The sequence below is a fragment of the Empidonax traillii genome, unplaced genomic scaffold, assembly GCF_003031625.1.
Source record: "Empidonax traillii isolate 1590-97213 ecotype Southwest subspecies unplaced genomic scaffold, ASM303162v1 scaffold531:size451153, whole genome shotgun sequence".
Classification (NCBI taxonomy): Eukaryota; Metazoa; Chordata; class Aves; order Passeriformes; family Tyrannidae; genus Empidonax; species Empidonax traillii.
Genome location: NW_020955724.1, coordinates 24,623 through 40,999, shown reverse-complemented (window position 1 = coordinate 40,999; position 16,377 = coordinate 24,623). Strand labels below are relative to the sequence as shown.

General features: G+C 41.3%; 1 protein-coding gene across 1 annotated transcript in view; it reads right to left on the bottom strand.

Annotated features, from left to right (window-relative positions):
• TEAD4 (TEA domain transcription factor 4) overlaps nt 1–16,377 on the bottom strand; it is a gene marked incomplete at its 5' end in the record, with an annotated part of 40,008 nt that continues 23,631 nt past the window's right edge. The window contains 7 exons of the mRNA XM_027897122.1: nt 1–240; nt 2,886–3,038; nt 4,451–4,591; nt 11,647–11,820; nt 12,767–12,897; nt 13,587–13,642; nt 15,824–15,867. Coding sequence (XP_027752923.1) covers nt 127–240; nt 2,886–3,038; nt 4,451–4,591; nt 11,647–11,820; nt 12,767–12,897; nt 13,587–13,642; nt 15,824–15,867 — 813 coding nt within the window. The remainder of the gene's footprint in view (nt 241–2,885; nt 3,039–4,450; nt 4,592–11,646; nt 11,821–12,766; nt 12,898–13,586; nt 13,643–15,823; nt 15,868–16,377) is intronic.

The following is a 16,377-nucleotide window of genomic DNA, read 5'->3' as shown; positions in this document are numbered from 1 at the left end:
TACTTTTCTGAAAATACACAATATCTGCAGTTTATTTTTCAGTTTGGTATGAGGGGGCAGGGGTTGTTCAAGCACAGGCTTTTTTCTTATACATGCATTCCATGGACAACTCAGGGCAGACAGTCTCTAGTCCTTCACCAGCCGGTAGATGTGATGTTGGGCACCATGGTCACTAGTTGATACTTCAAAAACATATGCTATGCACAGCAAGGTCTCCTGTGTGTCCCTGTTTGTCACAACCTAGACAGAAAAGGAGAAGAAGCTCAGATGGCAACTGCTGTTTCTCTGCTTACATATTCCATTTAACCTAAAGCAAAAAATCAGTAATAGACAAAGAACAGAGAAGCACAGGATTGATATGCAGCTTGGCCACCACAATTGCCAGTCTGTGTGCCCACACACCAAAGCAAAGCACGTTCACAGTATCTGAATATAAGGCAGTGAAGAGACAGGGAGGTGAGCAGAGTCCACTGCGGAGAAAAGTCCACTGTGACCCAGCAGTGACCATATAAGTGGAAATAGGTCCACTAGGTCCTCTATTCCCCACCCCTGGTGTTGCAGATTTCAGCAGAGGGAAAGTATTTCACAAAAAATCTCTTGTTGCCATTTGTTGGATATAGAGAGGCCCCCTCCTGTGGCACATCCAGTCCTGCTCACATGTATGTTGATACACCACAAACACAAACAGTTCTTTCCCTCCATCTGCTCCTGTAGACACAGACCACGAGGATTACAGAGTATACCTCATTTTACAGGAGGCTTATAGGTTTGACTCCATTACACATTCAGCAAGGATGCATGAATGTAGCAGCTATCCTTCTTCATATGCTGTAGATGTCTGGAGAAGGATGGCTGCTATATTCGTGCATTCTTACAGAAGCTCCTTTTTTCCCACTTCTTCTTCTATGGTCCTTCAGGAACCTTAGCTACTCTACAATATCATGAAATGTGGTGAAGGAGCAGTGTTGTCAAAGTTTCAGAAGTATGCACTACATGGCAGGGACAAGAGAAATATTGCACCCAGAGCTCTTAGCTCAGCTTCCCTCTCTTTCTGTCACAACTTTGCACATTCTTGTCACCTGAGTTTGTGCTAAAGTTCTCTCCTGCTGGAGAAGACAGATTTTTATCAGCAGTAGCATCAACTGAAGCGCAGAAGAAAAACGTTCCAGCAGGAGGCTTGTACCAAAGCCCAATTTTTTGTGTGAAAACAGAAAGAAAATAACTGTTGTCAAACTTGCTTATTAATTTTAGCAGTCTGATTTTATTCTATTCTGTTTTCTTTTCTTAATTCATTATTGGGTTTGCAGTCAAACTCCTTTATTCTGCAGGCTGTGATGAGTTATATACATCGAGATGTAGTAAAGCACCAAACCCTTTTCTGAAAAATGGACATTGAAATCTTGGAGTGCTAGATCCAGGGCAATGTACAAAGCAAGATAAATCATGCTTGTAGGATTAGGGGTATCTAAGCTCATAAAAGGGTCTAGAAAAAATATAATTAGATTTGCCTCAGAAGCCAGTAGCAGGGACTGAGGACTAGCAACATGCCTTACATTATGCATTTTTCAGCTTCCCTGTGGGGAGTGGAAAATGCTCAGCCTGCTGCTCAAGGAGCAGGACTGCAAGGCAGTATATAAAAGGCTGTGCCAGCACCCACATGAGACATGCTTCTCTGTGACAAAAGGTAAGGGAAGGACGTGAGATTACTCAAAACATAAAGCCCCAGAGGAAGTGTAACTGTGTGACAGCTTTTTGATAGAATTTATAGGAAGTGCTGGCCTGACTGGGGAATAAAGCTTGCAGAGAGCAGTCACAGTGTTCCTCAGTACGGATTACAGCACATGGACCTTCTGTATGCCCATTTCATGCTTTTGCTCATCTAAAAGAACTCTCATTCATACTCCTCCTTTCTCCTAGATGTTTAAAATCTTTGCATAAACATTAAAGAATAAACTTCCTAAAGCTCTGTGAGGTATATTGTAAACTTTGTGTTATATAGCTGATGTACCTGAGCCACAAAGCAGTGAAATGAGTCACCTAAAGTTCTCAAAGATCTCCAGAGAATGGAATGAAGACCACTTGACTTCCATTCAGCCACCAGCATCTCTTCTACTTACCCAGCCTCAGGTTCTCTGGGCAAAGATCTGTGATACCTCTTATAGACAAAGATGCTTCTTAGAGGCAAACATAGAATTCAGTCCACTAGAAAAATCCATGTTTTAAGCTGTCTGCCCTCTTACCAAATTTAGGCTGTATCTGAGTTTGGAAAAGCTCCTGGTTAAGAAAACACTAATGCAAATGTAGTTGCTACAGCCTTGTAGTACTGCCTTACCTAGAGGCTGCAGTGCTTCATGTGGGTGTCACAGAGCTTCCCCACAACATGCCCCCTCCTTTACATGTCCCTAGATTCCCTCTAGGTCCAGGATGGTACTGAGCAAACTACTTCCCCACCGCCCACCCCGACCCAATCTGGTCAGTGAAGAACTTGTCCCAGCACTCAACAGTGCTCTTGCAGTATTTTTATCTTGCAAAAAGGGTTAGGAAACAGAAAGGATCTCAACATTTGTCCAGTGCTGGAATAAGCATTTCCTTTACTGTCTTTTTCATCATTCTCTTTCATTTTTTTCTCTTCCTCATGAAATCTCCCTTTATTTTTCTTTTTCCTCTCTCTTACTCAGGTCTCTCAAATTCTTTTGCTGCTTCTCTGCTTGAGTTACTATCTCTAGAGCTCCATAAATGGTCTTGAAGAGCAAAACACATGAGAGAAACTAAGTTCAATTATGATGCTGAGCTGTAAAAGGAAAACTGCTTTGACTCACAACAGTGAACTCCTGCACTGGGCTTACATGTTGCCAAGCTGCAACAAAAACAGTTGAAAGTCCCACCTGTAAGATGGTAAAGTTCTCCAGCACACTGTTCATCATATACTTCTCAGGAAGGTGCTTGAGTTTATGAATGAAGTTTATCATGTATTCGCAGAGAGGGGAACGGTGAATGCGATAGGAATAGTGTCCATTTTCATAGCGTGCATACTCTGTCTGCAACACAAAACACAAAAGGGGCACATGGGGTTATGTCGTCACATTAGTAACAGAAAGGGATTCAGAACAGAAAAATTACGATGGTACTTTCAACTAACTTTACTAACAGTAACTACAGTACTTTGTACCAAGGTCAGTCCCCTTGAGAGCTCCAATTTCTTCAGCGTGATTTTTTTTTTTTTTTTTTTAGAACAATGGGTTCCAGTTTACAAGCAGCAAATGTCAAGGAGCTGTGAAAGGTAACTAAGAAGAACAGACCAATTGTCATCTATACTAATGTGAGCATCTCTACTAGAAAAACATTAGGTATGAATACACTGAAAAAATTAAGAACTACTCCTTTAGCAAGACCAGGAAGCTCCTAGTAATGATGGTAATCATACGCTCAGGATGCCCTACAGCTGAAGAAGACTAAAGCTCTTTGGTACCTGAGAGAGAAAACACAGTATCTCTGCTCCTCCCCTTGGGAGAGGGTCTGACCAATCTTATAGAGAGGGATTTTTTTTTGTTTGCATTCACATCTTACCTCCTGTATATTTCATGTTCCTTTGAATAGAAGCTGAAGCCAGATTCTATAATTTCACAGCAGGCCCTGTTACTCCTTTCACCCCAGGAGCTTGGTCTCTGTTCATGTGCACCATGACACCTTCCTTTGGCCTACCTATCCCACCTGCAAATATTTAACCAGACCTCAGGCATGTCTGTCATGTTACTGGAAATGGGTCTTGGGAAGGATACAGCTTGAACTGACTGCTGGCATGAGAGCACCTGGTGTTCTACACATAGCTCCTTCTCCTACATCTAAAGGTTCCTCAGGAAAGAAAGCAGCAGGATGCATATCAAAGCAGCTTTCTTAGCAGATGAATGTGGTATCACAAAGAATTTCTTCAATGCCGGATATATGCATTTTGCAGCATAAGCTCTAAGTGTACAAGCTCTAAGTCTCATAAAACCCTTAAGACTGTGAACTACCACAGTCTATTAATTAATAGCTATAGTCTACAAATGATCTGTTTAAAAACACTAATGAGAGTGAGGTGTTGCCTCTTTGTTTTCACCTTTCTGGAGTTCAAAACAAGGGTGTGTTCCCTACTTTTCCTTTGCCTCCCCTAAAAAACCAGAGAATCACCGGAGCTAAGAGTCTCATATATCTGCATCTCTTCAGAAACTGAGATTTAAGGAAAAGGTAACAAACACTCCCAGACCTTCAATGAACTCCTGAGACAAGGCCACGTTGCAGACTGGAGCAATCTTACACCTGCATGTTTCAGAAATAATAATCTATGGCATCCATCTCTCTGAGAAGAAGCATGGGATATTTGAGCTTGATATACATGCAGGATGCAAATACTTGGAAGTGAAAAAACAGTAACCAGGAAGAACCTTGCACCCAGGTATCTGCTTCTTACCTCTACTTTCTCTACCACCTGCTTTCCAAAGGAACACACTTTGGTGGAACAGGTAATGACCATGTTTTCTGGGCTCTCATATTGGCTGGAAACACCATAGAAAGACCTAGATTCATCTTCAATATTGGTATTCAAATCAGCCTGCCAAAAAAAAAAGGGGGGGAAATAGGTGGTTATCAATAGATAGTTGTGGCATTTTTTCACCATTACTTTACACAGCCAAGATAGTTAAATATTGAAGTGTCCCAAGCTCCTTAAGCAGATCAGGGTGCATCAGAAAATGGTGGTGGGGATCTGCATACACACTGAAATATCCTCTTAACATTAAAAACATATGACACAGCTTGGAAGCGCTCATGAAGCATGTGGAGAGCAGAAAGGAGGGCACTGCAGAGACAGAGCAGTGCAGCAGACAGGTTAGACTGGGATGCCTCACCAAGGAAGGAAAAATAAGGGAAAAGCAACAGTAATAAAGTGTTTTCCCCTTAGGTATATGTATGTAGATTAGGGAAAAGAGCAGAGGAAAGGAATATGTGAGTTCAAGCGCGCGCACACACACATTAGGCTCAGGTACTGCGATATAAAGAATGCAAATGGACAGAATGCAATAAGGAATGTAGGTGGCTGATGGACCTGACTCAGTTCCACCTAAATGCAAACCCATATCCATTAGCAGGCACAGTTTTCAAATGTGGGTGCCTAAGGTTGGCCAACCGGAGCCTCCTATGGGACCTAACTCCTAAAAATCCTGGCTGTCTGAAGCTTCCACCAGGGGTCATTCAAGCCACAGTTATGAAAAGAAGAGGTGGTTCCCTTAAGCTCTTGAAATACAAGCAGGAGTGTGGGAATGCCCCGCTCAGCTTTCTTACTTTCAAAACTGAAAGGGTAGAGCTTCTCTGTACTCTACAAGCCCAGGTACTAGTTTATATCAGCATAAAAGCAAGAATCAGTTCCCATAGGCTGCTTCAGACTATTTTATTCTTCCAGATGAAGCAAGGGAAAGAAGAAACTGAAGAGAGTATGTTCCTGCTACAGTGGATACAGTGTGAATAAGATAGCATTACACATCATTCTAGCATGCTTTTCTTAGCCAATGTCAGTGAAGGGGTTTTTTATTTGAGACCTAGAGCAGCACTGAGGACAAGCAACACTAGCATTGGAATAGGATCAGCACAAAAATGAATGCCCCCCTTTCTCTACCACCCAAAAAACCCGTCTCTTCTCTGCCATGAGATAATACTGTTCACAAAAGGTTTAAGTCAGTCTAGAAAGTGCCAGTCAAGCTTTCTCCTCTTTTGTAGACATGAGCCTTTGTGACACTACAAAAGTTGAGGGCAGAAAGGTAGCAGTATTAGGGATGGACATTGCTTTCACTCTGCTCACAGGGCTCTTAACAGAGAGCATAACAGCATAAAACTTGGAAACAACAGCGAGAGGAAGATTGGAAGTTTGTACATTGTCATGACCACCTCAATGACTGTAATGAAGTGTTCTGCTTCAATGGTTTGTCTACACTGGAAGAGCGTATGTGGGCAAATCTGGGCTAGTTTTACCTGGTAGCTCAGGGTACAGGCATAACAGGCTTCATCATAACTCAGGATGCCAAGTGAATTATTATGGTTATGCTGAAGACCTTGATATCAAATAACTATAGTTATGCAACTAGTTTCTTTGTACCACAAATGTACCTGTACTAGAGAATAGCAGTGCTACTTTTTTCTGGTCCAGGTATTACTGAGTTGCTGTAATACTGTACTTTAATACTGTAATACTCATTTCCATGTCAGTTCAACTAACTGTATTGTATATTTCACCCACACTCCGACTGTCTGAATAAAGATGAATTCCTTCCCTTCTCCAAAGAGGAACTAGACTAAGAGTCCTTCGCAATATTTTTCAGCTATTTCCCTTGGGAGTAATAAACACAATGCGTGGACCTGATTCTTCTTCTCCAAAGACATTGTTCCACAGAGTCAAAAAGAACAAAGGGTCAAGGTTGCAGAGGCTTGATCAGACCACTGCTACATAAACACAGCAGAGGTTCTCACTGCAGAACCAGACAAACATTTTCAGGGTCTCACTAGTAAAGTTAAGGTTACGTTCTTCTTAAGACTTACTGGGAAATTAAAAAATAAATGTAGTCAATATGAGGCAAAGCAGAAAGGTTCTAGTTCCACTTCATGAGAAAAGTTTCACTAGCCCTAAGAAGCCACTCTAGGTGCCTCCACAATTTGACAAGTCTTCTATCAAAAGGCCAGACCAGAATTTCACAGCCAATTAACATCTAATTAATCAACATTAAAGTATTTGGCAATAGGAAAAATTATGGTAATACTATTACAACATTATGTATAATCAGATTCCTGGAAGTCCTATTGCAGTGAAGCAATGGGATCATGTTGGAACTCCCTGACATTTACACAGCACCCTTTCTTCTAAAGCTTGTTCCATATTACGGGCTAGGACCATCAGACAGGGTGGTGAGTCATCAAGAGCTGTGTACTCGCCTCCTGTCACCTCTGAAAATCTCAGATCATAAACATACATACATGGAATATCAGCAACTCTGGAGAATGACAGTACCAGCTTGCTGAGGGCTCCAGCTCATGTTTTACAGGACAATGGAGCTGCAGCACCTCAGACACACACTGCTGGCCTTACAGTTACAGCTTATCTACTTATGGTTCCCACTCTCTCAAGGAAGGTACTGTGATGTATTCAATTTGCTGTGCAAGCTCAATACAGATATTGATAATATAATACATATATTATTATAATATATATTATATATCATAATATATAATACACTTATCCATAGTTTGCCTGATGACTTCCAAATATGCTGAAACTATAATCGCTGAGGTATCTGTGATACAGAACATCAGAGATCTATGTATTACATGCAAAAGAGGACCTACATGCTTTGGGGGAAACACCTGAGATTTTCTCCTTTACAGAAAAGTAAGCAGAACTTTTAAATACCTACAAGACAAGATTTCTAGATGGAAGAGAAGGGATTTTTTCAGGGAAAAGCATAGTATCCCTCAACAAGTTAGTATTGCTTTCTATTTTTTTATATCTTTGGTGGTTTGAGTCTTAGCAATTGAAAAGAGCTCTGATGAGCTTGAGTATATCACAAAACTTCTGCAGCCCCAAGAAAGAACTACAGAAAAACTGGCACTGCGCACTGTCCTAACCACATATTAAACCAAGATTTTTGTCTGTTCTTTGGTGGGAGTGAGTTTCACAACTAATAACGGAGAAAGGCCTCATTCCCAAAAGTTCTTTGAAACTCCTCACAAAGGGAAATGTGGCCTTTGAAAATCAGCCTTCAGTTTATCCGAGGCTTCGAAAAGCAAGGATTAGACAAGAGTCCAGGTGGCATTAAATGCCATGAGAAACAATAGATGGCTGATATCTTGCACACACGGTCCATGTAGTCAATGGAAAGGCATATGCTGAACAATTCTTAAAGAACAGTGCAAAACTTGAGCCACTGCCAGGTTCAGCCTCCAAAAAAGTGGGAAGAGTTCCCAAGCTAGCCAAAGATAGCCTTGCTAGCAGTATGGAGAGCTGTGACTTATCTAGCCCAGCAGAATTGTGCTATTTTGACACCCAGCAGATAGTCTCCCTCAGCAATTCAGTCTTTCAATCTGCTCTTTGCCGCCAGCAGCCTCTATACTGTTGAACACTGTGAGGAATAACTCTGATGGAAGAAGGGCTATCGGCAGAGTCCCCTTACATAGGGCAGCAACTGGAGATGATGGCAGGAGAAATTAGTGTGTGCAAAGATCATAAAAATCTGTGTTGCTAGCTGCTGCCTTGTTTGCTGCCTCTGAAGGAGTAGCAAGGACAGAATGGACATGGGGACTGAATTGCCATCTCCTTGCTCTCCAAGCAGTTTCTGCCAGGTCAGGATTGAAGACATGCAGTGGGTAAGGCAGGGTGCCAAGGGGAATTTGCACTGCTGCTTCTTTGACGAGATTTGCTTGCAACAGGAGAGAAACCAAGTGGAGGACATCAGTCTCCAGGCCATCTCTTCAGCACCTTCCACAAAAGTATAATATATTTAGCTGAAAGAAAATACTCAGTGGTTTGACTGTTTCAGTTTGCCTATCACCAAGAAGTAATTACTACATAAATTGGCAGGACAGCTCTCCCAAGAAATTCCCCCAATCCACCCTTCTGCATTGGCTGCTCTGTTCAAAGTACTGCCTGTCCTGAATTCCTGGTTTGCCATTTTCCTTTTGTCCTCCACCTAGGGTCTCACAACTACTGAAAGCTTTAAGACGCAAGTGCACCATTCTACTAATGTGCAAAGCCCTGAAAACGCCTCTTGCCCAAACTATTAATAACGATGCATATAGGAGGAGTTCACAGGGAGAGGCAAGTAACAGGTGGCAGAGATAATATTACACTGGAAAAGAGCAGAGCTGCCACTGCCCATGTGTTGGGAGGCTAATGTCTCACATTAATTGTCATGTGCTAGAATGCACTTGGAGCACAGAGAAATGTCACACAGATGTCACACACAGCCTGCCAATCCAAGTCCAAGAGTTAGTTCATTGTACCAAATTCCCAATGCCAAAATCAAGGAAGAATTGCAAACATTGCTTTTGCTTCAAACTAATCAACTTTTAGCTACTGTATAAATAACTTAATGCAACAACAGGAACAAACATGAACATCCCTTTCTCAGTCATAGTAGATCCTAAGTGCTACCAGTGATGTCAAGAAACCCCCATCCTGGTGTTTACAGTTAGGTTTCTGGTGCACAACAGATCATCTGGTATATTCAATGCTTAGTGTAGCAATGGGAGGTTCATGCCTCACATTCTTCAAGCCTAAAACTGCATATATACAAACACAACTTATTCGTTCTTTGTGGTTTTAAAGTCTTTGTCACCTGAAACCACAACTTTAGTTCAGAACCACTGAAAAATCATTCATAACTTCATGTCTCAAAACACTCCTTCCAGTATTTAATTCTACTCACCAAGGTTATCAGTAATTTGCCTTTGGATAATAGTTTTATCCTAAAGTGATTCTATAAATTCAACAGTGTAGTAGTTGCTTTATTCAATGCATCTTTGAATATCAATAGCATATTTGTACAGTTGTCCAGAGCTATCAGGAAGCAAAAATAAAAAGCACCCTAGCACATGCTACTACAATTATAAAAATGCAGAGGGATATAAAATTTTCTACTGAAATCTAGTTTTATTCTGTTATTTTTTTAAATAACATTGCCTTATCTATGAAAGGTGTTTGTTTATTTATTTATTGACTTCTTAAAAGGCTTAGAAACTTCCATTCAACCAATGACTTGACCTGTAAACTTTGTTTATTTCTAAGTGACAACTCATAATGTTGCCATCAACAAAACCCAGTGTTAACTCCAGATGGGATTCAACAATGCAAGGGTACCAAAAAAGGAATCAGAAAGTCAAAATATTAAACCAAGGCCAGAAATATTACTGTCCTTACAAGTGTAGAATTGCAGAGCCCGACAATATCATATATACATTGGAGTAAATATCTTTCAAATCCTATGTCACACCTCTTTATGCAAGTCAAATTCCAGTGAGTTGATACCCTCTGAACACCAGACACCTCACATGGGTCCAGAAAGAGTCCAACTTAATGACATCTCACCATGTAAATCTTTCAAAAGCCTCATATAGGTTGGTCTGACATGAAGCATAGGCCACATTTATCCTTCTGATATTGAAAAACAAATTATCACAATCCCCAAACCGAATCACAAAAGCAGAAAACTACACTGTCAGTTTTGATAAATCAAATCACAGTTGCACCAGACCACAATTTCATTATGATTTCTTTCTCTTCGAGTCAAGGAATTTCAAAGTGTTTTATTCTCTCACTAGGTAACATCTCCCTCTGCGCTCTTCCTTTTGGTTCCTGAAACTTCCGAAGCACAAAAGGCAATCACTACCTTTCTAGGGGTACCCTGTCAGAGGATATGCTTCTCAGTAAGGTGCTGCTGTCTCTCCCAGCCGGAGCACAGCTGATTTTTCACCTTTTGTTTTGACCCTCCCAAGCAGGGCTTGTTGTACTTTGACAGAGGCTAATCCCATGAGAGGCCCAGCTCACTAGCACACAGTCTGCAGATAGTAAAATTATGTGTCTCCAAGAATCATCAGGAACCAACACTCCAGGCACAGACACTTGAGTAGCAGACTCCCAGCCAACATTCTCCAACTCATTTCTGGAAAGGCTAGGCTTAGGACAGCTGGGAAGTTGCATCTCAAGGCACTTAAGTTAATTCTTCCTCCTGAAAACACCAATTAGGAGGCTTTCTAGCACCAGTTTGTACATAGAGGATGCGACATGAAAGCTTATTTCTCATCATCTTATGGGGGATTATAAGTGGTAAACTTATATCCTGAATTATAAGTGGTAAACTCAAGGTGAAAGCCTCCAAATACCATTACACATTCCCTCAGCCATCTAACAGGCAACTGCCCCAAGATGCTATTATTTTTAATTTTGTAATACTTATGATAATATCAGTCACCAAAGCTATTTTGTTAGTACCCTGAAACACAATCACACAGCTTTGCAAATTTCTGCTAAATCACAAATATCCAAATTGAGTGAGTAAGCTTCTGCCAGGCTGATTTCTTCCAGCTTACCAGAAGTCATTTCAGTAATATATTATCAGCATAATCCAATTTCATTATATGTCTGTTATCCTTTGTCTGTCCTAGTGCCAGCAGTAAACATGCATCTGTAAATCATTAGTACTTCACAACACAAAAATGCAGCTAATTAGACGGGAGAAGAGATGGAAAAATATTGCTTCTGACTCAGAAGTTACACAACACTGAGAGAAGTGAACACATGTGAGTATGCAAAGAATAATTTCCCCCGAATTCCTTATTTATACATAAATAAAAATTCTAATGGGTCCAAGTCACCATTAGCAAATAAAATTTCCAGAGAGCAGTCAAGAACAACTCTAAAGATGATAATGTGAAAGATACATCTTGCTGCAGGCCAGAAAGTGTGCCTTGTGCAGCCAAGGAAAGATCTCCAGTGACAGTCATGGCTGTATTAAGTCGTCTGCATAGGAAAAAAAGACTGGCAGCAATCTTTAACAGCTAATGAGGTCACTGCCTTTAAAGTGGGAAATTCATAGCAAATGGGTACCCTACAAAGGGTCCTTCTCTTACCCAGAATTTGACAAGGAAGAAGGCATTAGCTGGCCCCCTTTCAAAGAGCTCCTTCAGGCCCCCTTTTTTCTCAGGGAACTTGTCATAGATCTGCCGGATATCCACTGCCTCGAGGTAGGGGTCATTGTAGCTGGGGCTTGACTGCCCAATGTGCACAAACAGGTGTTTGTTATACTGCAAAAAGAGGAAAAACATGCATTTAAGGAGTTGTTCAGTACCATTCAGTACATACTGAACATGGATTGTTTTTCATGGAAGACTACTGGAAGTCAGTGAAGATTTGATAGCATTTTCTAAAAGTGCAGAAGAAATTACCTCTGCTAGTACCAGCTCATGCTGGTTTTTCCTTCCTATCAGTACAATGATGCTTCTTCCTTCTCTGAAACATTATTGCTGTTTTTTTCCTTCTATACTCACTCCAAAACCATTGCCTCATGCCACTGCTATATAGTCTGAAATAACCTGAGATACAGAGTGTTTCCTGTGACAGGTCACTCAGTCAAACATCAATGCTCCTGTCCTATGAAGAGCTTGAAATTCCACAGCAAGGTACCAGCCAAATAATATTGCTTTTTCTGAACTTTCTTATCTCAGCCCATCACTAAAGTGCATCTTAAGATGCAGTACCACAAGGTTCAGTGAGACAGGAAAATCTTATTACTTCCATTTTATACATGGCACCGTGGAAACCCACTGATGCAAATTCATCCCAGTTGCCCCTAGATTGAAGTTCCCAGCACAGCAGAGAAATACGTGGCTTTATGTGATCTTACCATCATTTTGGGTTCTGTAGTGGAAAATTTTTTACAAGGCTGAACAGGACAGCTAGAATAACCCAGCACGGGCTTATAACCTCAGTGCCTTGAGCTCTGGTGTGTGAACATCTCTGACCCTGGAGAGGGAAGCCAGAAGCACATTGCACAGAGCTGGCTCTAGGACTATCTATCCTCTAAAAGAAGGATTTGTGGTGTTTCCCAAAGATGGCTTTCTATTCTTTGAAGAGCAATGAAGCAAGTATTTCCATAGACATAGAGAAGTGTAACATATCCATGATGAGATGAACAGGAGTTATCTGAACACCAAAAATCAATGAGGGGTGGAAGTCAGGTGAGTTTCTTACTGTGTCTTGGTCTTGTTGTTGTTCCAAGAATGCAGAGAACTCTAACATCCAAAGTTTGGAGCTAGCAACCCTTCGTCCTTGCCAAGCTGGTGCTGATGGGGAAGGCGAGAGGCCGGTAGGAGACTCAAACCCTAAGCACACAGAATTTATATAACAAAATTTAGAAAGAGAAAAGCCAGTAATGCTTTCCAGCAGAGCACCTGATATCAAAGCTGACTCATTACATTTTCTTATGACTTCATTCATCATGCAAAAATATCATTCTCAAGGTCTTCAGCCTACCTGTGCTCTAAATGGCCAGTCAGTTGGCCTTTGCTAAGACAGCACTATCAGGGTAGGTAATGATGTAAAAAACAATCTACTTGGGTTTTGACACCAGAGAAAAGATGTTCAGTAATTATAAAAGGACCTAGATTGAGCCCTAGAGGAGCAGTGAAATAAACGGCTTAGTATCAAAATGAAGTGTCACCATTAACCTCTCAAAATGGGGAAGCTGAGAAGGAAAAGGCATTTGTTATTCCACTTAATAAGAAATTAGGAAGGCAATCATGTTGTGATGGAGAAAAATGTTCTAGAACATGAAGCATGGTGGAAGAGCAGGAAACTTTTATTTTCTGCTGAGCCAGGAAGAAAAAAAAAACAACACAACCAACACAAAGCAGGAAAAAAAGTTTTGTAAAATAAAACAATATTAAAAAGCTTCAGCTCATTGAAATGTTTTAATTGGTAATTTTTTTAAACTAATTTTCAGGCTTTTTAAAATGTTGGCTGGTTTTGGAATCAAAATATGATTTCAAAGGTACTACATTTCCTTACCTACCTGGTAATGGAAGTGGAGGCTGTACAGCATAGGGTTGTTGAGAAAAAGGTTTCACACTACAGAAGTACACAAAGAAAGGTGAATATTAAAAAAGGAAACAAACAAACAAACCAAACAAAAATATTCCAGGTGACCAGCTGTTTGCACAGATTAGATTAAACATTTCTTCTGAAGGGGAAAGTCGCATAGTTGTCTTTTGGAAATTATCTTTCTGTTTAGGCAAAAGAGGGTCCTGGGGAAAGACTCACAAAACAGTAAGGGGCCAGGACTAGACTAATTAAGATTTCCCTGCAGGTGTTCAATAGTGTCTCCCACCAGATTTGTTTTCTTGAGATCCTTTTATCAGCCTCTTAATACTTACTTATCCTTTCCTTTTAACTACAAATACTTTTAAATTTATGCAGGTGGATATAGTTCTGGGCTGGATGCCTCTTATACTTTTAAACCTAAATTTAGAGATATTCAACATCAACACCCACAACTGAAGGTAGCTTTCAAGACAGCTCAGCTTCATTTTTTCACACTACTGCAAGAAAAAATGAAGATCTGGAGACATCATCTGACAGCAGGGTGGTAGATACATCAGCCTCTAAAAGAATCTGATGCTTCCATGTTCACTTTCTAGTTTAAGGTATGAAACCTACTTATCATTTCTCCTTGAATGGCTTCCATTCCTTTACTAGACATTTTCCCCACAAGGTATTTTTATAGTATCTGTTTCCTGATCTGCTCCACAAACATTAGCAATAGTACCTCGATAGGCAAAGAACATACACCCTTTCAGCTGCTTGTCCTTAAATTTCACTTACATTGTTCCGCCAGTAGGTTATGTGATAAAAGGTGTGCCTCCACACAAACGAAGGAGCACAGAGAAAAAACGGCAAGCAGAGCAACCTGAGTAACACTCTTGACACCTCTGCAGTCAGGGCCATTACTCGTGAATCATCAGCCCATCCGAGGCTGATCTCCAGCTGTGAAACCCACCCAGTGAGCCAGCTGGGGAGTCTCACAAACCAGTCACCTTATAAACTGAGCGATAGTATGGGACACATTAGGAATGCAAAGGAAAAGCATTTTGGGATTGCACAAGATTTGTTATGGGGATGTTTAGGGAGAATATGCCAATAAAAGGTGCGAGTTGTCTGTGCATGCCCCACACCTTGTCAGTGCAGTCTTTCCTATCGTGTCACTCAAGTCTATTCCTAACTGTTTTTCTTCACGGGGAGCTTTCAGTTATAAGTGACTGTTTCTGGAATGGCAGCAGCAAGTGAAGGCGTGATCATTAGGAGTTATGAATCAAGTAGATGGTTTGGGAGTCAGCTCCATGTGCCTCCAGAGGTAAGAGCGCTTTCAGAGGCACCAAGAGGTTCAGGCCAAACCACAGTGTGAAATCTGGAGGTCGGCTGAAAGAGGAGTCTGTGTGTGCATGTTTGTGGGAGGCAAACTGGGGAAAGTGAAGATTCAGCAAATAGGTGGACCGTATATCTAAGCCCAGTTACTGGAGAGATTCACAGCGTGTTTGTGTGTGTTTATGCACATAACTTTGTTTGTGTGAGTGAGAAGCCTGCACCAGCAACTGGAGTGGGGCTGTGGCCTCAGGGGCTCACCTGCCTGGGTGCCAGCACACAGGGAGACAAGGGAACCAGGGGCAGGTATTGCATGGATCCACAGTACACATTTATTTTCAAGTAACACGCCTTCGTTCTCATCAGCCAGAGGGTACAGGATGAGACTGTAGGTGCAGTTTGTATTTGTGGGAGTGCTGAGTGTTGTCTGTGCTGTTCTGTGCAGCCAGATGTGTGCATAGGTGTGTGTGTGTGCAAGGTGTGTGCACAGTTGTGTGAGTACACACACTACTGGGAATACATTCAGCATTGCTACTGGTTGAATTTGGGAGCATGGAATTGCAATACCCTCACCTCTAGCAGGCTCCTAGATTCCACAGCTCTCTAAAATAATCCATTTTAGGCTGCCTGAGTCATGGGGCATATTAAGGCTTGTAATCCACGTTGAAGGTATGATAAGAAGACATAGGGTTTTATCTATTTAAGATTTTCTCATGACTCTCAGTTTGTCTTCAACCCTGAGCCTTAAGTCTCAGATCCACAGTCAAGGCATCTGCCTTACGATATTATTTCAGTGTTTTACAGATCTTGTAATAGCTAATGGTGTTCCTCAGGCAGCAGAGAAAGCAGCAGAAGCATCTGCTTTGGATGCTGACATGAAGGAATACTTACTCTTGGGAAGATCCAGCTTGGCCTGTCAACGCTCCTTGCCAGAACTGCAAGAGAACAACATATAGACAAAAGTCACTACTCTTAGGAAAGTCATGAAAAGCAAGGCTTGCTTGCTCCTTTCTGAGGAAATAAACTGCAAGCTCCCAGCCTTTAAAATACGTGACTGAGCTACATCTCTTCTTTCTACATTCCTGGTTTCATTCTTATGGCGGTACTAACTCACTTTTGTTTTCTTTCTGCACACTGCTACTGCTGACATGCCAGAAACTGATAGGGGGCTTCAATGTTAAATACTATATATGGACCTTGTGCCTCCATCTTTAAAGCTTAAATGATACTCACTCTCTTGAAAGGACCATTTGAGCTGGAAAGTATTTCAGCAGAAACTGATGCTCAGCAAAAGCACACTAGGCCCTACTTATAGTTTAGGGCACATTGACAGGCCTTCTCCATTAGGGTTTTTATGTAATGGCCATCTGTTTGTGATCTAAGCACTCAGGATGAGTTTGCAAATTATAATCTTGAGAAAGGGTCAGGATAGCCTAAACTGTTTT